Source organism: Astyanax mexicanus, chromosome 6, assembly GCF_023375975.1.
Source record: "Astyanax mexicanus isolate ESR-SI-001 chromosome 6, AstMex3_surface, whole genome shotgun sequence".
NCBI lineage: Eukaryota > Metazoa > Chordata > Actinopteri > Characiformes > Acestrorhamphidae > Astyanax > Astyanax mexicanus.
The window spans coordinates 7,700,801-7,723,233 of record NC_064413.1 but is presented as its reverse complement, the minus strand read 5'-3'; the positions used below and the strand labels follow the sequence as shown (position 1 = coordinate 7,723,233).

At 37.6% G+C, this 22,433-nt stretch overlaps 1 protein-coding gene across 4 annotated transcripts in view; it reads left to right on the top strand.

The window, feature by feature from the left end:
- Positions 1-2,704: 2,704 nt before the first annotated feature.
- The window catches only part of si:dkeyp-69b9.3 (myocardin), a 35,153-nt gene continuing 15,424 nt past the window's right edge, over positions 2,705-22,433 (top strand). For 2 of the 4 annotated variants that reach the window (XM_049480399.1, XM_007256465.3), the window contains exons 1-4: positions 2,705-3,029; positions 6,587-6,745; positions 20,260-20,316; positions 21,550-21,605. In XM_049480399.1, coding sequence (XP_049336356.1) covers positions 6,691-6,745; positions 20,260-20,316; positions 21,550-21,605 — 168 coding nt within the window. In that variant the 5' untranslated portion in view covers positions 2,705-3,029; positions 6,587-6,690. The remainder of the gene's footprint in view (positions 3,030-6,586; positions 6,746-20,259; positions 20,317-21,549; positions 21,606-22,433) is intronic. The other 2 variants (XM_049480398.1, XM_049480397.1) reach the window with 1 other exon arrangement.

The following is a 22,433-nucleotide window of genomic DNA, read 5'->3' as shown; positions in this document are numbered from 1 at the left end:
TACTATTATTATTGTTGTTAATATTATGTATTGTATTCCACTGGATGGTGTCCTTTTATTAAAAGAATGTAACTTTATGTTTCATAGAGATTTTTGGCAGCAGTTAATATAAACATTAGATAACCCAAACCCTCCCAGTCTATTAGCAGAACAAGACATTACCTAAAATGTTTATATTGCAGTATATTGTCATTGTTGTGATTCATTACTCTCATCACTGACCTTGTGAAATCAGCACCCCCGCCAGGAAAAGCACCCCCTCTCTTGATAAAAGCGGAGATAATTGCTTTAGCTAACTTTAATAAGATACGAGCTCCCGAGAGGGGGTGCTTTTCATTGCGGGGGTGCAGATTTTGGCACACTTTCAAAATAGAAGTAAAATTTTTTTTTTTACATTTTAAAACAATTTCTGCTTTTTCCGTGGTATATTTTTTGGGGGTGACAAATCCACCTATTTGTGATATTCCCTCGGATCCTACGCCAATGACCTCGACCATCAAATCCAAACAAATCTAACCATTTTGACCGATTTGAGCTGGCCAGACCAGGGTTTTTCAGCATGAATGTGGACGTTTCTCCACGAAAGACGAGTCTGATGTTCCAAACTCAGCTGAAAGGCCACCTTCACATGTGCCAAGGCAGGGCCGAGCCCAGTTCTGCTCAGTGCGGTTCTGAATTCTGCAGACGCTCTGCTGAGGCTCCGACATCTGCTCCTCTCAGTCGAGAGCACTATATATACAATCTGCATAAAATAATTAGGTTTGAACTTCCTGTACCCACCCACCCCCTCTTAGCTATCCTCTCACTCACTCGCTCACTCTGTGTGTGTGTCTCTCTCTCTTTCACACACACACACACACTGACCTGCTGATACAGCAGCACACACCAATGTGTCTGTCAAAGTAGTTGAACAGGTGGTGCTGTAATGACCACCATCCACCCAACCCCCTTCTCACACTCTCACACACACACACACACTAGATTGATCTCTGTGTGCTGTAAATGCGAGCGAAATCAATTAGAAGCTCGTTTCATTTCTCTAGCACAGTATATGAAGGCTATTTAATGAACGCGCGGCGCATGCTAACGCTCTTCATCTCCGAAACAGAGCAACACACCGCGTCTTTGAAACCGAACACAGGCCCTGCTGGACCTCCGTGCTCTGCTTCATTCTGGAAGCATTGAGGTTGTGTATTGAGTGTACTGTAACTCCATATGCATGAGGCAAGCTGGTGCTACGGCGCACATGCTAACAAATTTGACGCTGCATAGCTAAAAACAGTACCAGCATCCTTTTTCATAGCTAACAGAGAATCGCACACTGCCACAAACCACAAAAGCATTTGTGTCATTTACTGAAGATTCACCACCCGATAAGTGTTTAAGCAGTGTGTGTGTGTGTGTGTGTGTGTGTGAGGATTCATAGATTTTGGGCCATCATACCCTGAAGGCTAATATTACTCGGCTATTATGCTATAATTAGCTGCTTAGCTCCAGTGCTAAAGAAACTAAAGAAGCAAACTTCACTACACATGTCTAAGTTTCTTGTTTCAATCAAATATAAAGGGAGGAAATGTGTGAATTTGATAGGGCTCATTCAAATGTGCAACACTATGGGCCCTATCTCATTTTACATCTTGTCCTAAATGCATCAGGATGCTCATTGCTATCTTATACTCTGCCAACAGTGTATTTTTATGCTTTGACCTACGCCTTTTAAATAGCAACATTGTTTGTGATTATATTTACAATGCACGTATTAGCGTGCACCACTGCCTGAAATGAACATACACATAGTGCACCCCATGTGCATATCATGTGAAACTCATATCTTATATAGATGTATTACCCACAGAGTGATCTATTTAAATTGCTTATTTATTTTATTGTTGATTATTATGGCTTACAGCCAATGAAAATCCAAAAAACAGTGTCTCAGAAAATTAGAATAACATAACATAAGACCGATTGGTACTTTTGGCACTGTGGGCAGTGTGCCAAGTCCTGCTGAAAAATGAAATTTGCATCTCCATAAAAGTTATCAGCAGAGGGAAGCATGAAGTGCTGTAATATTTTCCGTGAAAACAAAACTGCACTGACTTTAGACTTGATAATAAAACACAGTGGATCAACACCAGCAGATGACATGTCTCTCCAAACCATCCCTGATTGGTGGAAACTTCACACTAGAGCTGAAGCAGCTTGAACTGTGTGTCTCTCCACTCTTCCTCCAGACTCTGATCCCTTGATGTTTAAAGAAAAAGTAAAATTTACTGATGATCAGTGATGATTTGGAGAGACATGCCATCTGCTGGTGTTGGTCCACTGTGTTATATTTTTTTGCACAGCTTTTAAAGGGTGTGTGACACGCATACGTCACCATGGGTTTTTTGGGTTAACCCTTTTATCTGCACTGTATACTTCATACTTTAAAACTAGTATTAGTACAAGTATTAGCGATTAGTAATTAATACGCAATTGGGACGCACCCACCCATAGACACTATTCTTTGAACCTGATCTCAGCGGTGGAGTCAGCCAGAGTGATGGAAGCCTGTGAGACGTCAAGCCTTAGCATCAATCAGTCAACAGACATGTGTGTGTGTGTATGTGTGTGTGTGTGTGTGTGTGTGTGTGTGTGTGTGTCCTTCCTAAGGTTTCTCTGAAGGGGGCAGGGGGTGGGGGGTGGGTGGTTCGTCTGACAGCCCCACACAGTTGGCACAGCCTCCCTGAGAGTGGGGGGTAGAGAGAGAGGGAGAGAGGGAGGACAGGGCAGGACAGAGTTGGGAGAGAAGGAAGAGAGAAACTCTCAACTTCTCCTCTCCAAACACCCACGATCAGGAAAACTGTGAACAGACTGGAACAGAGAGGAACCTGAAGAGAGCCGGCCTGGCATGGGAGCCCCTAAACACAGCTGAATTCCTGCCCGGCTTCTCCTCGTCCTTCAGTTTCTCTCTCTCTCTCTCTCTCTCTCTGGCACTGCCTGACCACCCTCAGCTCCACCGGCCTGAGGGCACCCTGCCTGTTCCTGTGAGTACCCCTCCAAACCCTGTCATTCATATAAAATCACTGCAGTTCTTATACACATTTATAACTCAAACTAAACTTTTAACATGCTAAAACTTTGGTTTGTTTAGCATGTTTGGTTTCGTTTGAATTAAATAATGGAAAATTTATTTAGATGTGATAATTATCTAGGTATTAGTTTTAGTTGTAGACTGTATTTTCTTTTTAATAGAAAAATCTCCATTCAAAATGACGTGTAGTCCGAGACTAGAAGCGGCCCCTATATCTGTAACAGGCATTCTGGATAGAACTTCATACTGGATATTAATGTTATTAGAGCTTGATACTGGATACTTACGTTATTTGAAGTACATTCTAGATACTCTATGTTTTATATGTTTTAGAGCTTCATTCACACTGGATATTATTGTTATTAAAACTTCATACTGGATATTAATGTTATAAAAGCTTTATACTGGATATTAATGTTATAAAAGCTTTATACTGGATATTAATGTTATTAGAGCTTCATTCTGGATATTAATGTTATTAGAGTTTCATTCTGGATATTAATGTTATTAGAGCTTCATTCTGGATATTAATGTTATTAGAGTTTCATTCTGGATATTAATGTTATTAGAGCTTCATTCTGGATATTAATGTTATTAGAGCTTTATTCATACTGGATATTGATGTTATTAGAGCTTCATACTGGATATTAATGTTATTAGAGCTCCATTCTGGATATTAATGTTATTAGAGTTTCATTCTGGATATTAATGTTATTAAAACTTCATACTGGATATTAATGTTATAAAAGCTTTATACTGGATATTAATGTTATTAGAGCTTCATTCTGGATATTAATATGATTAGCGCTTCATTCTGGATATTAATGTTATTAGAGCTTCATACATTCTGGATATTAATGTTATTAGAGTTTCATTACAGATATTAATGTTATTAGAGCTTCATACTGGATATTAATGGTATTAGAGCTTCATTACAGATATTAATTTTATTAGAGCTTCATACTGGATACTAATGTTATTAGAGCTTAATTCATACTGGATATTAATGGTATTAGAGCTTAATTCATTCTGGATATTAATGTTATTATTAGAGATTCATTCTGGATATTAATGTTATTATTAGAGATTCATTCTGGATATTAAATGTTATTATTAGAGATTCATTCTGGATATTAATGTTATTATTAGAGATTCATTCTGGATATTAATGTTATTAGAGCTTCAGTCTGGATATTAATGTTAATAGAGCTTTATTCTGGATATAAATGTTATTAGAGCTTCATTTTGGATATTTATGATATAAGAGCTTCATACTGGATATTAATGTTATTAGACCTTTATTCCCACTGGATGTTAATGTTATGAAAACTTCATACTAGATATTAATGTTATTAGAGCTTCATTCTGGATATTAATGTTATTAAAACTTTATTGTAATGTTTTAGAGGATATTTGTGTGTGTATTTGTGTGAATAGAGGTGTGTGTTTATTCAGTTTGTAAGTATATATGTGAGTGTAAGGTGGGGGTAAAGGCAGGCTGGTGGTCTCTGAGGAGGGTGTTTTTTGTGATCTTCATTTAATGCAGTTTTGGAGTAGGTGTCTCCTGAGTGGAGCTGTTTTAATCAATATTGCAGGCAGACGTACAGTGAGGTAATTGAAAGCTGGGTCTTGGCTGAGGTTTGTAAATAAAGTTAATCATGCTGTCTTTCTCTGCGGCGCCGCTAGTAACTCCACAGGCCTCCGTCTCAACGCTTTCTCTCATCTACGGGTGAAATCTGCCCGTTTCATCCGCAGCCGCTCGGCCTGAAATCCCTCCATTAGGGTGCTGTAGAGGAGGGAATCTGTCCTGTTTAATGAAGCGCCTCTTTTTTAATGTGTCACTCTGCGTCTGTGTTAGCCGTGGCGGTTAGCATCAGCCTCTTTTTAAGGCTACTCTTCCTCTCGGTTTCTGTCAGCGGCGTAGTGATGAAACAATGGTTCGGCCCAAAAGTCTTATACTCAGTTTTACCCTTTTTAGTGTAAATGTAGTCGATCAGGGCTGGAACTATAAAAGTAGTGTAGCTTATAAAAGCCACAGAGGACAGAATCAGAAATTGGCCATCTAACAGCTAACTTGCTAGTTAACACTAGCATTACCTTTGTAGCGTGGTGTAAAATTTCAGTTTCAAGCTAATTTCAAGCAGATTTCAAGCAGATTTCAATCTCACTTGTTTTAATAAAAGCAGATATGCTATTAGTAAAATTAGCTTAGCTAGCTAACCCATATAATAATCAATTTCCTATTTGTAGGTATTATGGGTAATTTTTCTACTGCTCTACTGGAAGATGGATACATTTAGCCATCTTTTACTGTTTCCAAAAATTGGGTCACATGACTGAAACACTAGAAAATGCTAACTACATGCATATGCAGTGTTGCTTTTACCTCAGAAATCAGATATTGGAGTTGACACCGTTCCACATTCAAACATTAAACATTCAGATTATTTGAGATTACACAGAATCCAACCAAAATATGTCCCACTTTTAACCTTCCAGGTTATCATCGTTTGCATTGTCTCAAGTTAGTATTATTAGCAATAGCAGTTGATAATAACCGTGAAAATGTGTCCACAGATAGAAGTGGGACAGTACTGTGTGTCAGCTGACTTAATGAGAAACAAATAAATAGAAGTTATAATACTGTCTAGGCTTAATCCCTGTCTGGAAAATGGCTTCTTAAAGTTGTATGAATTGTGTGATAGTCTTAATTATATGGTTTCTGAAACCTCTGGAATGTAATCCAGAAGAATATAGATGGTCACAAGCCATCAAATAAAGTAATAAAGTTGAACTGCTTGAATTTCTGTGCTAGAAGTGACATAAGGTCACTCAAAAGCAATGTGTAAAACTGGTGGAGGAGAACATATCAAGACACATGAAAGCTGTGATTAGAAAGCAGGGTTTATTCCTCCAAATATTGATTTCTGAACTCTTAAAACATTAGTATTGTGGTTGTTTCTAAATGTATATAAACTTTGCATTATTTAAGGTCGTTATTTTGACCATTTCTCATTTTCTGCAAATAAGTGCAGAAAACATGACAATATTTTTATTTGGAATCTGGGAGAAATGATGTCTGTAGTTTATAGAATCAAACAACAATGTTCATTGTACTCAAAGATATACCTATCAATAGTAAAAGCAGAGAAACTGATCATTTAATTTTTTAGAAGCTGGTTTATACTGCTGTATTTAGTCATTTTTGAGTTATTAGGCTGAGAAGTTTTGATGTTTGTGTCATATGCAGCATAGGCTTACAGTACGAGTACTTAATAAATGGAGTATAGTACCGTTTTTAATGGCGTCTTGAGGTTTTTAATGACATTTCTTGTATTGATATACTGTATTGTAGGCTACTTGTCAAATATGGCACTCCTGCATCGTCCAATGTGTATTCGTTAAGAGGGTTTGCACTGTGTAAATCTGTGATATTTGTGTCTCTGTGTGTTAGAAGCAGGATTGCTGCAGCCCTGGTTTGACTCATGCCCATGCTTTTCTTTTCTCCAGGGCCATAAAGAAGCAGCAGAAGGAACCAGCAGCCCTCTTACCTGCTCTACAGCAGGACCAACCACCATCCTTCTCCTGGGCCCACTGTCGTCCGTCTGTCCGTCATGACCCTGCTGGCCTCCGAGAGGTCGCTGCTCATCCGCAGCAAATTTCGCTCAGGTAGGAGCAAAGGTCACTGTTCAGAGAATGCGTGTCTAGATCATAAACTATGGATTGGGTTATTTAGGACTAGTAGATGTGTCAACAAATACATGAAAACATCATTTAAATGTTGAAAGACACAGATCCCTCCTTCAAACAAAGTCTACTGGCTAATCCTGCAGTGTACAGTCAGAAATGACTGAAATGGCAGATCTTAAACTGATCAAGTGAGTGGGGCTCTGGTGGGGGTTGACAGATGAGTGGTGGTGCCAGGGTGGTTCTATGCAGGTTTTCTTATTGTGACGTTAATATGAGGAAGCATTTAAATGTCTCAAATAAGCATTAAGTGTTTGGTTGATTGCTTGTAATGAGAGCATGTTGATATTCATGTGCTTAGATTTGGACTCAGATCAGGTCTCTGGTTGGTGATGATACATTGTAAAAAATACTGGATTGCACCATAAGCTATAGCAAGCTAATTACCTCAACTAACATTGTTAAGTTTCTTAGGTTGTTCTCACTAAATAATCTGTGTTGACAAAATGTACAAATTGTAGTCGAACCCTAGTTGAGATCAACTAGCTAACTACTTTGCACATGCTCAGTTTGGCTCTTTAGTTGAACAGGGTCTTCTGAGCAATTCTGCAGGGGTTTCACCTGATGCTGGTCATGCATCCTTTCGTTTTGGGAAAATGTTCACCTTTCTCATTGGCTCCTGGCAACATCTATTTGCATACTGGCCTGGAAGGGTCCTCTCACCTCATACTTAACCATCAGATATGACAGATATGTAATAGTCATAAACGTTTTGGTTCCTGCTGCTAAATTAACTGGAAAAATAGTGTTGTACCCACTACTAGTCAGCAGAACTAACGATACAAATTTAATTTAACTTAAATTACACCAACAAACAAGTGAATTTTATAGTTTTTATTTTATTTTATTTTCCCAATGTTTTATTCATTTTTACATTGTAGATCCACACAGAAGTCCATCAGTTTAAATATAAATTCTCCTGTTTTGAGTACACTTGTTATGAAGCGATAGACAGGATGAGATGTTCAGATTTTATACATGTTAATATCCAGAATCACATTCACTTCCTCTCCAACTGGGACTGTGCCTCTCCACACTGTAGGCCAGGAAGAGTTTTGACACAGTCATTATTAACTTATTTTTAGCCCTTATTGTGTATTTGAGGGGATAAAGAAGATACAAACTCAGTGCAGATTAGGAAACTCATTAAATGCTGGAGAAGCATCACAACTGGTGCATCAGCAGATGGTCCAGACTTTATTTATCTTACATTTTGGCACTGGGATTTTCCCAAAATGGTTAGAAATCATTAAAATCATGTTATGTAGAGTTCTCCAGATTTCTGCACATTTATGCAAAGTGCCTTCAACTCTTCGGAGGTGGTGGCAATGTAAGCATAATGTTATGCTTGATTGGTGTATATATGTATGTATAGATACATTTATTGAGACAACTGCATATTCACTGTTTCTTCTAAAATCAAAGATATTAAAGAGAGTAATCCTGCATTTGTTGGAGCAACTGTCTCTACTGACTAGAGAAAGATATAGGCCCAATCCCATTTCACCTATTTGCTCTATCATATAGTTACGCTGATTCTTGTTAGGCTAGAGGGGTAGGTTAGGGGACGTTTTGGGGCTACATGACCCTTCAAACTGAGATTTTTCAGAGGCACACTCAAAACAGAGGGCTTTGAGAATTACTGGTATGATGGTGAAACTAGGGTGACCAAATGTCCGTATCTCCCGGGACATGTCCGTGTGACATAATCCCTGAGTTGCGTTAGCGAGAGCAGCCCTCTTCTTAAGGGGGGGTATGCAGCCTAGAGGGGGCGCCAAATCAAAGCGTCCGCTGTACTGTAGGTACTGTAGGTGTCTCAAAACTTTTTTTCATATAGTATATAGACCGATTAAGCATAACATTGTGACCATCTGCTTGTTGTCACACCCACTATCCATTTTTTAGCTTCACACTGATCATCAGTGTGTCTTATAATCTGCTGCACCTTATGTATGAATTTTACCAGTCAGGTTATAAGGAGTAAAGTATTAGCATTAGCCGCTACCACACTAGCTCTTTCACCATTCAGAAGTGAGTATTATCAGCCTGTAGCCTGCTGCTAATGCTGGTTAGCAATGCTGGAGCAGCATTAGCATTACCCACTAACCACACTAAGAGGTGAGTTTTTGCCATGTAGCCTGCATGTTTACCATGTTACCACGAACCGCTAGCTAATGTCGCCCTGTCAGGTGGCATTAGCCACTAATCGTGGCTCCTGTAAATAAACGGAAGTACCTTAAACGAAAAAAAAAAACAGTTTTCAGAAGAGAAATATGTGTAGATTAACATCCAAAGCTTGTTTTAAAAGAAAATGTTTTTTTAACAAATGGTTAAAAAGAGTGGATCATAAACAGCAGTGCTGCTGGAGTTTTTAAACACTGTGTTCACTCTATTAGACTCTATTAGACCTAACTGACCCACCCAGGTCCGTTTAAAGGCATTCGGGGCCCTCAAACAATCAAGCATAAAGCTAATTCCAACTACAGGTATATCAGGTTTGGTTTTATCAGGCTGAGGCTGCAGAAGTTCTGTTGTGTTTGGGGGGATTTGTGTAGATGTGCTGTGGGGTATTAGCATAACAATGAAAAAAAAAGTACCATTAGCCATTCTAGTGCTTAAGACAGTGAACAGCTGGTGTGCATGGATACTGCTGAACATGTTCCAGTCTGGTTATATGCTACTGTCAGCAACCAGGGGAAGGGCCTCCTTGAGGGGATTCTTATAACAGTGTAATTGTAGTTTCCTTCATTGACCGTCACAGACTTGAAGGGGGATTCACACAGGTTGTTGTTGTCTGGGTCAATTAATTGGTTTGTCTGCCATATTGCAGGGTTGTAGATAAAGTAAAATCAGAGACAGAAGCTCTAAATCTTTTGCTGCAAAGTTTGCGTTGGTCATCCTCTAGTCCAGCAGCAACACTGCAGTGTTTAAAAACTCCAGCAGCACTGCTGTATCTGATTTATTCACTGTAACAGCTCAACACACACTAACACCTTATACACCACCACCATGCTAATCGGTGCTAATCACTGCAGTGCTGAGAATAATAATGACCCGCCACCCAAATAATAATAATAACAGCTGCTCTGTGGTGGTCTCTCCTGTGGGATCCTGACAGGGTAAAAGGAGGATAATGATAAGGTATACAGAGAAACAGATACAGGACTACAGTCTGTAATTATTATAGAACTACAAAGCAAAGTGTCTTATATAGTCAGTGGAACTGAAAAGACGGAGAACGTGTGTAGAATCAAGGGGGTGATCAAAACATTATACTGGATTTGTGTAAAAAGGGAGGTTGTGGTGTTTCCTCAGTGAAGGACGAGTGGACAGGGGGTAGAGTGTTTGTTGATCTCCCCTGGAACTCCTTCAAAACCAGTGCCCTCTCTCTCTCTCTCTCTCTCTCTTTCTCTCTGTCTCTCTCTCTTTTCTCCCAGTTTTCTCCTAAACACCACACTGCCATCCTCCTCAAACAAACCTCCGACTGTGCAGCCGATGGCACCCCCGTCCATCATTTACTTATTAAACACAACGTCCCTGTGTTTGTGTGTGTGTGTGTCGCCTCTCAGAAACACACACACTGACCTCCGCATGTTCGGTCAGAGCCGATGCCGGAAGGCGCTGGTTTTGGAGAGAATTACAGAGGAATATTTGAGAGGCAGAATATTGAAATGCTTTTTTTTCCTCTTTTTTTTCCTTTTCATTTCATTTTTCTTTGCATGGTTAGAACAGTGCCATGCTTTAGAAGCCCCTCTGTTGAGGACCACTGTGGTGTTATATTATCTTAGTGACATTTTTTAAGGCAACATTTGAAGCTTTTATTTGAAGCTGTAGAATATGGAGTGAATTTTGTGCCCAAATTGTTACGCAAAAAAATAAAATCTGCAATCCAAATTTTAAGAAGCAAAGGACAAATTGTAATAATTTATTATTCTTTGCAGTTATGTAAAATTATTTCTGTTTGAATTATTTTTTTCTCTCTTATTTTTGTGTTTTTGTGAATTTTTTTTTTTTTTTCTGCTAAAGACTTTTGCTGCTGGAGTCTCTCGTTTGCTTCTGCTTCAATTTTTGGCTTCTGAATTTTGGCACAGTTTTCAAGGGTGGGCGGGGCTTAAATTAAGACGTTCCTCTTGAATCTCCATTGGTCAGCTAGTTCTGGTCTGACTGCTGGTGCCCTGAACCCTGGTCTGAGACTGACCACGCCCACCCCGCCAGGTTCCAGCGCACAACAGCAGCAGATACTTTTATGTGTAATGTTATATTTATTCTCTAAGCACATGTTTCACTCCATTAAAAAGCTCACGTGGGTTCAGGGAACCAGCAGTCAGTCCAGAACCAGCTGACCAATGAAGATTCGAGAGATCGCCTTCTTCTAAGCCCCGCCCACTCGTGAAAATTGTGCCAAAACTCAGAAGCAAAAAACTGAAGCAGAAGCAAATGAGAGATTCCAGAAGCAAAAGTCTTTGGCAGAAAAATGCAAAAAAAAAAAATCCCCAGGGAATTTACAAAAACACAAAAATTTAAACTGCAAAGAATAATAAAGTAACCAAGTATATTTAAAAATATGTATTTGTATGCTATATATTTTTCAGGTTGGTTTGGATTGCCTTTTTTTCGCTTAATAAATAAAATAATAATATAAAAAACTTCCTTTTTATATTTTCTCAGGTTATCTCCATCTGATATAAAAAAAAAAAATCTGCAAGGGGACAAATATATTTTACGCCACAGTATGTGAAACTAAATTTATGTTAAAATGAGTGATATATATGAGCCCCTGTAACGTTTTTTTTAGTACTTACTTTTTGCTGTGTAATAAAAGAGATGTTTACAAACAACGTTGTAAAAAAAAGCAGAGTCAGAGGTAGTCACTCAAACATGCATTTATGGGCCGTTTTTATTTGCCACAACATTTGCTCAAAGTCGCAGCGGCTACGGCTAAAGCGATTTTACTGCCTGAGACACTTAGCTATGACTAATGGGAGGATTTATTACACATAATAACAGTCCATTAAGCGGGAAGCGGGGCTTTGAAATATAACATGCTCCTCTGCTCCTCTGTCATTGTTGGTGCTGTGCTGTGTCGTTTGCCCCCTGACCCTGCAATGACCTTGGGTTCAATAAATCTTGAGCGCTCTAATGACACATCTCCCAGAGTCGATAGTGAGAGTGGCTCCTGGTTCAGTGCGTTCGGCATATAACGTACTGTGCACATGGCAAATTTTAAAGTTGCTGATAGTGAAAACATGGTCTTTTTGAGCATATTTTAACATCCGTACATTTGGGGCTCTATCTAGGATTTTTGTCAATTTTCTGCCTGATATTACACCAATAAAACTTGAGGATTTCTACATATGTAGACGTTACATAAAAGCTTTCATGTTTAATAAGGAACATTACTAAAATTGTAATAGAAAATATAAAAAAATATTTAAATAAATCTGCTAATGTTAAAATACAATGAATATAATCATACAATTTTCTCTTTCCTGAACTTCGTTTTTCAATACAAATCAAACAGTTTCTTCATGTTTGTCTAGTATTTCCGTCCGTTCGTGTTGATTCCTGATACTGATCTGGAATTATTAAGTGTACAGAGTAGAGAGAAAACAGGCAGCTTCTCCAAGTGTCCTGTAGGATACTTCAAAGCTCTCAAATTTTCAGAGTGTAAGTTTATTTCACTGCCAAAAAAAATTGTGTATTGCTATCTTGGCAATGGAAAACACAGGTGCATCACTGACTGAATACAGCCTAGACAGACATAAGCAGTCAGACGTTCTTTGCTATCTTGGCAGTGAATTGTCAACACAGACGCATCCCCAACATGTGTACACCCCAGCTTATTACACACACATGGACACACAGCAGTGCACAAACCCATAGCATGTGCCTTTTTGCAGCTATGCAAAGTTTACACCAACTATAAACAGAATTAACAAGTGTGAATGACCAGGCCAGTGTCCTCTGCTAAGAAGCGTCGGACATGTCCAAGTAGCTGCATCTCTGAAATATCAGTCCGCCAAAGTCAGAGCTTACCTAGCTTTTAGAGGACATGGGAAGTGACGCTCTGATTGATTTATTGCACTTTAGAGAATTAGCACTTTAGAGTACATGCCTTTTGTGCATTTCGAGACGCACAAGGTGTACTTTTCCTGTTGTTATGATAGCAAAGACTGAAGCACTGACACACCCTAAATCAAGCTGCACAGTGCAGTGTGAATGGTTTGTCTATATATCGTTCAATTAGGGCCCTTGATCACCATTTGAATTATCAATACTAAGAAATATTGAGAGTAATATATTAAAAAACCCATACAGCTAAAGAAATGTTATTAAATGTAATTTATTAAATATAATTAATGGACATACTTGTGTAAAATGAGAACATCAGCTACAGATGATTAGAACATGGTTAGAAAAGGATTTTGGAGGAGCCTGTCTTGTTTAAACCTACAGTGTGCAGCAAGTGCAGTGTGTGGTAACGACTGTTGTGACTGTTGTGTCTGGGTACTGGTTCCATGGTTGGTTCCATGGTTGGTTCCATGACACAATACTGTCCCATGACTTTTGGCATGTTAGTGTATTGTCTTCATTGTATCTTAATATTGTTAAAATGAAGATAAACCAGCGTTCCAACAGGTGTTTTATCCTTTTTATACCCATTTAAAGCATAGCTAGCTGTCAGACTCAACAAAAACTTACAGTACCAGTCAAAAGTTTGGACACCCCTTTCATATTTACAGTTTAATTTTTTTTTCCTACATTGTAAGTTAGTTCTGAAGTCATTCAGATTATAAAGGAACACATAAGGAACCATGTAGTAACTTAAAAGTGTTAAACAAACTAAAATACTCTGTGAAGCATTTAGGTGCTCTTATCTGGGAAGCTGTTAACTTGTGGTTTCTAAAGCTGGTAACTTTGATGAACGTATCCTGTACAACAGAGGAAACTCTTGCTCTTCTTTACTGGAGCAGTTCTAAAGTTTTTTTTAAATGTTTCAGTTTGACTGACCTTCATTTCTTAAAGTATTTTTATTCTTAACTTATTTAAGTAGTTCTTGCCATAATATGGATTAGAACATAACTCTGATGGACTTATCTTGTACAACCGAGTTAACTCTTACTCTTCCTTTCCTGGGGTGGTCCTGATGAGAGCCAGTTCTATCATAAAATTTTTGATGCTCATTTTTTTATGGCCTTTTTCGACTGCACTTAAAGTCATTTTTTACTTAGTTGAGTAGTTCCTGTCATAATATGGATTAGAACATTACTCAAATAGAGCTATTCACTGTATACCTGTAACTCTGCCTCTTCACTACTTTACAACTGATGCTCTCAAACACTTTATTAAGAGACAAGAATTTCAAGTAATTAACTCTTGATGAGTTCAGCACAGCTGTTAACTGAAAGCCTGAATTCCAGGTGACTCTATCTCATAAAGCTGACTAAGAAACTGTATATCCACTATCTTCCAAGAAGATGAGCTGTGTCTGTGGTTGAGGTTGAGCTAAATTTAAAACATCACCCAAACGTCTATAAGCCATAAGCCTGTTCTGACTGTTTTGGGGAGGGAAAATTTTTAAAATAAGGATTAAATGTTCGAAAATTAAAAAAAAAGTGTTCTAAATCTTTTCACCCAGCTGTAGAAAACAAGAGTAAACTTTTATGAGCTCCAGATTTAGCTCCAGCTTTAGACTAAGGGCACGCTGTCCCGCAGGCTGGGACACAACTCACAGCATGCAGACAGTCAGTATGGGACGCTATTTGTTCTGTCCAGTAGATGAAGCATAAGGAAATTGACCCAAGCTGAGAAAGAATATCCCTCTTGTGAAAAATCGCTTATACTTATATTAGGCTAGGAGCAGGAATGAGAAAAACACTTACATGAGGTTGTAGGGTGTGCATTTAATTAAAAGATGTAGCTTTTATGATGTTGAGTGTGCTAATAAACTGAAAATGATGCATGAAGAAAAAATTATTTTACTGTATAAAAGATTGGAACATGGTTGGAAAAGATTTTGGAGGAGCCTGTCTTGTTTAAACTTGTTTAAATAATAGAAAGCAAGCGCAGTGTTTGGTAATGATCGTAACCATTACATCCATATTCAATATAGGACAAACCACACATACACACACATTCCACAGGACAGTGAACAGTGAAGCTTCAGTGGAAAATGGCAAAAGTCATGTGACGCAATACTAGTTCCTGTTCCCTGTGACTTTTGGCATGGTAGTTCTTTTGCCTCTCTGCTGGTGTTGTACCAAATTCTGACTCTCAACCAGAATTTGGCCATTTCTAAAGTGATGTTCTGTTGATTGTTGGGATTGAAATCTTAATATAATAGTAAAAATGTATCTCAAAAGATTGGATTTGACAAATTTCCATCACTTCTAATATCTGTAGTAAAGTACTGCCAATAGAGTAGGACTTCTTATAGATGATAAACACAATTATATTGGCACCATGCCTAAAGCCCCCAGCACTGAGCTGTAGAGCAATGGAATTGAATTCTCTGGAATGATGGAGCGCCATCCAATACGTTTGGATGGGATGAGTTGTGGGGGCAGTTGGGGATGAGGTAGGTTGGTGATCTCATGCTCCCTGAACCCTGCAATCTTTTACAATCTGAGCCTCATGAATCCTGGCTTTCTCATCTTGGAGATGGAATTCAAGCTTTCAGTTAACAGCTGTGCTGAACTCATCAAGAGTTAATTATTTGAATTTCTTGCCTCTTAATGTGTTTGAGAGCATCAGTTGTAAAGTTGTGAAGAGGAAATAGAAATATATGATTAATGTTCTAATCCATATTATGGCAGGAACTACTCAACTAAGTAAAAATGACTTTAAGTGCAGTCGAAAATGCCATACAAATTATGATATAATTATAATTATGATAGAACTGGCTCTCATCAGGACCACCCCATGAAAGGAAGAGTAAGAGTTAGCTCTGTTGTACAGGATAAGTTCATCAGAGTTACCAGCCCTAGAAAATGCAAGTATTTTGGCTTGTTTAATATTTTTAAGTTACTTGATTTAAGTTAGTTGATTTCCTATATGTTATTACATAGTCTGGATGACCTTAGTGTTCATTTACAGTGTAAAAAAAATGAAAAATATAAATACATTGACTAGGAAGGTGTGTCCAAACTTTTGACTGTATTTATATATTTAGGAGAGTGACCTAAATATCTATTATTATCCAGTAGAAATATCAGTAGCATGAACATATGTGATTTGTAATGTGTGGATAAGAATACACCTTTAAAAATTGACTGCAGCTGCTGTTAAATCAATGTTTATTTTGGACAAACTCCTATAAAAAAAACGTTTTAACTGGTGAATATGAGTGTGTGGTGGCGTTTATGTACATTTAGCAAATATGATATTTCTGACATGACTTAAAGGCAGTGTAATCAGATGTGAATTAGCGTTTTTAGCAACTAGTGGAATTATTAGCTGAAAAAAAAATTAGTTGAAAAACTTTGTTGTTTTTATGCGTTTTCTTGTAGATATAGAACAGTATATGCAGTTATTGAAAGTTTCTGAATATTTTATGAGAGTTCTTGTTTGCCTTTTCCTGCTTGCTAGCTTTTTTTCTCTGAGTGCTAGCAGCAGGTGTTAGCTTAGCTTTTTGCTTTTCTTGCTTATTTCTTGCATTTTTATAATATAAAGGACCCAAGTCCTTTAAAGCTGGAAACAGCAGAGCCGGACTGTCTCACGCGGCGCTGTCGTGGGATTTACGCTTTGTGGTGAGTTTTTTCTCTCTTTCATGCTAATGCTAGCGGACTGGGCTAACGTTAACCCAGTTAAAGCTGCCCGTTTTTAGATTAAACGCAGAAGAAATGGGCAGGAAAAGCCTGTGGATCTCCACAGTGTGTTTATTCTCTCAGGTAAAGTGAAAAGAGGAAGAAATGACTTAGCAGTGGTGACAGGGAGACAGAACGAGAGAGCTAGAAGGAGAGAGAGAGAGAGAGAGAGAGAGAGAGAGAGAGGACAGCTGACGGGGGGATGGGAGATGACAGAAATAGACATAGTGAAAGATAAATAGTTACCCCCTCCCTTTCCTCACCTGCTGATCCAAGTAACTGTGTGTGTGTGTGTGTGTGTTTGTGTGTGTGCGTGTGTGTGTGTGTTTGTGTGTGTGCGTAATGTAAGAGAAAGAAGGACAAATAGAAGGTTGTCGGCTTTGTGTATTAAAGGAAATAAGCCTGTGAAGGCTACTCACCCAGGGCCTTTATGACACACACCCACAAACACTGAATTATAATAACAATGCAATATTTTGTAGAGTAAATGACATTGTGTTGACATGACGACTCTTAAAAGGAAGATTTTGGCAAGAAATCAAATAAATCTGACTGACGTCTGACCCTGAATCCAGTTGAACCGCCGAGACGTTTTGTATCTGGAATTATTTACTTATTTTCTTACTATTTATTTCAAATTTGATCAAATTCAGAAAGGCCAACTACCCAACCCACTTATTAGGGCTCCCCCTATCCCCCTAGTGATGCCTTCAACACTGTATTCAACATCCGATACATTCAAAGTCAGAGTCCACCTCTGTTTGAACTCTGTTTGAAAGCGCAGCAACTCAGCTTCAATACATCAGCTAACAGATGCCTGTGCTGACCAACATCACACTCATAGGAGTGATAAGGGGAGAGAGTGCCATCTACTGTGCCTACCCAAAAAGAGCATGACCAATTGTGCTCTCAGACTCCAGCTTTTCTTTATTAAGAAAAAGTGATGAGTAGAAGTTGTAGAAGTATTTTTTAAGCTCCACACGTCAGTGGAAGCACTAAAAAATTCAACTTTTGTTAAATGTATTTTAAAATGTAGTACATAGGTACTACAAATAAAAGCACAGTACTGTGTTATTAGTGTTAAAGCTCTTATCTGGCTTTAGTGATAATGTGGATTTGGAATGATTCCTAACATTTTTATTATTTGTAACATGTAAAAGTATTAAACTCGTTGAAAATATGTAGTGAAGTAAAAGTGAAAATAGCAGAAAAAATAGTACATCAGTAGATACAGAGTTTTAGTACTTAAGTACACTAGTGAAATAGTTCTACTTTGTTATTATACATCTCTGGCTGATGTCCTTAGTTCACTGGACCACCAGGAACCTTTGTGCTTCTTTATTTATCAATGGGTGATGCTAGGCTAACAAAGCTAGGCTAACATTGCTAAGAAACCAGAGTTTTGTCCACAGATTTTTATGTTGGCCCCTTGTCGGGCGGCACGGTGGCGCAGTGGGTAGCACTTCCGCCTCACAGCAAGACGGCCTGGGTTCGATTCCCGGCTGGGGCGACCCGGGTCTTTCTGTGTGGACGTTGCACGTTGCACGTTCTCCCCGTGTCTGCGTGGGTTTCCTCCGGGTTCTCCGGTTTCCTCCCACAGTCCAAAGACGGCACGTTCAGGCTAATTGGAACTTGATTGAAACTGCCCCTTAGGTGTGAGTGTGTGAGTGAATGTGTCTGTGTGTCTGTCTGTGTCTGTCTGCCTTGCAATGGCTTAGATCGTAGAACCTTGTGATTAGACAGTACCTTTCCTGCCGCGAAATAGCCAGCACCTTGCTTAACAATTGGAGAGTGTTCTATTCATGATGTTGTGCACCATTTTTCCCTAAACACACCTTTACTCAGTGCAGCTAAAAGGGTCTGTGTATCTTTATCAGTTCCTATGACTTTTTGAGATGCGGATTTCATTTTCCAGCAGGACTTGCTTACCAATTGGTCTTATATAATATTCACATTTTTTTAGACACAGATTTTTGGGTTTTTATTGGCCGTAAGTCATAATCATCAACAATAAAATATGTGATATAATGTGATATAATATATAGTTTCACATTTTAAACTGAATTATTATTAAAATAAAGTAATTTTCAGAGATATTGAATTTTTTTAAGATGGACTATAAGTATAAAAGCACTATAAAGTATGAATACAATTATAAAGAGTCATTCTAGTCTTCTCCTGCTTTGTGTGCTTCAGTTCAGACAGTGCTAAGCAGCTGCTTAGATGAGTTTCTAATTTCTAACTGATTGTTGGGACAAGGCTGAAGGAGTATTTATAAAAGTGTAAAATGTGTGTGTACTGTATGTGGATGTGTTGCACGCTTGTGCACCAGTGACATGCAATTTATGAGTGAGCAGAGGCCCTCTGAGTGTGCACTGCTGAGCTTATAGTCATAAAATCCTACACCTGCGTTCCTTCAGAACCACATTAGCCCTCAGACAACTGGAGGGTTTACCAGCCTTAAAGTGATAGTTCACTGAAACATCTAGCCTAATTTACCCTGTCCCAGACCATGTAGTTAATTTGCATAATCAGCTTAAGATAGAAACGGGGTTAATGTACAGTGGTATGAAAAAGTTTGAGCACCCCTGGTAAATTTTATGATTTTTCCTTATAAATCATTGGTTGTTCGGATCAGCAATGTCAGTTAAATATATCATATAGTAGACGAACACAGCAATATTTAAGACATAAAATGAAGTTTATAGGATTAACAGAAAGTGTGCAATAATTCTTTAAACTAAATTAGGCAGATGCATAAATTTAGGCACCCCAAAATGAAGCTGGCTTCTCCAAATGTGCTTTGGCTTTAGCATACCTTAAGTGACTCTGTTTGTGGCGTGTGCTCAGAAAAGGCTTCTTCTGCATTACTCTCTTATACAGCCTCTCCTTGTGTAAAATACGCTGAATAGCTAAACGATGCACAGTGACTCCATCTACAGCAAGATAATGTTGTAGGTCTTTGGAGTTCTGGAGGTCTGTAGGTTGACTATGACTGTTCTCACCACCCTTCTCCTCTGCTTATCTGAGATTTTTCTTGGTCTGCCACTTTAGGTCTTAACTAGAACTGTGTCTGTGGTTCTTCATTTCCTCACTATGTTCCTCACAGTGGGAACTGAGAGCTGACATCTCTGAGATAGCTTTTTGAATTCTTCCTCTAAACCAAGATGTTGAACAATCTTTGTTTTCAAATGTTTTGAGAGTTTTTGTTTGGAGGCTCCCATGTTGCCGCTCTTCAGAGAAGATGCAAACTTGCAATTGTCTCCGTAACCCTTTTTCATAATTGGATGTGTTTGTAGGTCAAGGGTCAGTGAGGTTACCAACCAAATTTTGTGTTCAAATCATTAGTATTAAAGGTGTTTAAATCAATAAAACGACATAGGGGCCCACATTTATGCACCTGCCTAATTTTGTTTAGAGAATTATTGCACACTTTCTGTAAATCCTATAAACTTCATTTCACTTTTCAAATGTCACTGTGTTCATCTGTTATATATCTGATACATTTAACTGAAATTGCTGATCCAAACAACCAATGATTTATGAAGGAAAATCATGAAAATGATCAGGGGTGCCCAAACTTTACTCTCATGACTGATTTTAACGGTCTAATTGTGATTTCTCCTCCAGTTCTGCAGTTGAGGATACAGAACCGCAGGCAGCAGAAGGAGCTGAATGCTGACTCTGGTGAGTGTGTGTGTAAACTGGGTGTGCCGGAGTGATTATCAGTGTTATAGTATCCTGAAAAATTATTTCATTTAAAATCCAGTATATTATTCAATAACTTTGTAAATATTATCTACCATAAATTATAAACTATACATTCTTCAGTTTGTACTATTAATAATTCTATAAAGTATTGAGTATCCATTAAGAATTTGTATTGGTCTATTATGAGGTATTATGTATCTATTACCAATAAATCAGCATCCAATGTGAAAGTACAGTATATACTATATGCATGTATTTACTATATGCTCCATATTATTATTTAAAATAATCATGTTAATTTTTTGGTATGTACTATGAATTACACAGTGCATCTGTTATAATGAGTTATGAGAATTTATTATAAATCCAGTGATCCACTATTTAAACAGTATCTACTTCATATTATTAACCATATTTATATTAACTAGAATACACTGTAAATAGTTTAGTATAAACTAGGAATTATTTGCATATACTATTAATTATTTGGAACCCACTATGAATTATTTGCATGTACTATGAATTAATAAGTATCTACTATGAATTATTCAGTGTCCACTAGGAACTATTTGAATATATTATGAATAATTTACTATTTACTATGAATAATTAAGTATCCACTATGAATTGTTAGTGTATACTATAAATGATTTAGTATCTAATATGAAATAATCTGAATCCACCATAATTTATTTTTATAAAGAATGAATTACTTAGTATCCACTATGATTTATTTGCATATATTATGAAATATTTAGTATCCACTATAAATAATTCAGTATCAACTATAAATTATTTGCATGCACTATGAATTATTTAGTATCCACTATGAATTATTTGCATATACTATGAATTGTTTGAATTGTATTGCATTACCAAAAATTATTTAGTATCTAATATTAATTATTTAGGATATGCCAAACATTATTCAGTATATTCTATATATTATCTATTATCTACTATGAATGAAGAAATCAGCATGTTTATTGATAAATTGATCATTAATCTGGTTTTGAGTTATTTGGATTGGTCACTTTTGCCACCTATAGATTATCTACAGTTCAGACTGTTTAAAAAGCTACTCCTAAATCTCCACTGTGTGATAGATTAAATATCTATAAAGCTTCTATATTTATATCTAATTTAGAATTTATGTAGATGATCATTTTATAAGTATGTTGTATTTATGTATGTTTTATGTGTCAGCAGGTGTGAAGCCCTCTTGCCCTGATAAAGTAGGGGAGAAGCAGGCCGGTGGTGTAGCGGTGAGTGATGTGAGACTGAGAGTGTGATAATCTGAGATAATTTGAGATATTTTTGAGTTTACTCTTTAAGTTAAACTACAGCTTGACTGGTGAAGAGCATGTCAAGACACATAAAAGTGATGTGATTAGAAATCTGGGTTACTCCAGATTGTAAGATATAGACCAACACAAAGTAGATTATTATTGTAAAGTGGAACGAAAATTATAATAGGTTTTAACATTTTTAATTAAATAAAAAATCTAAAATGTTTAACATGCAAAAGTAGAAGTCACTTCATTAGTTAATAGAGTTCAGCTGTGCGTAATTTAGTCTCAGTATAAATACAGCTGTTCTGTGAAGGCCTCAGTGGTTTGTTAGAGAACACTAGTGAACACACAGCATCATAAAGATGTCACAAGCCATGTAGTGGACAAAGCAAACATGTGGAAGAAGGTGCTATGGCCAGATGAAATCAAAGTTTATTAAATGCATAGAGCTATGTGTGGCAAGAAAGTAACACTGCTCATTATCCTATGAGAAATCTCCTCTGTGAAACATGGTGGTGGCAGCATCATGCTGTAGAGCTGCTTTTCTTCAGCAGGGACAGAGTTGGGAAGCTGGTCAGAGTTGATGAAAAGATGGATGATGGTAAATACAGGGCAATCCTGGAAGAAAACCTGTTGTATGCTGCAAAAGACTTGAGACTGGAAAAGAGATTTACCTTCCAGCAAGACAATGACCCTAAACATACAGCCAGAGCTACAGTGGAATGGTTTAGATCAAAGAATATTCATGTGTTAGAATGATCCAGTCAAAGCTATTCTATAAAGAAGAATGGGCAAAAATCT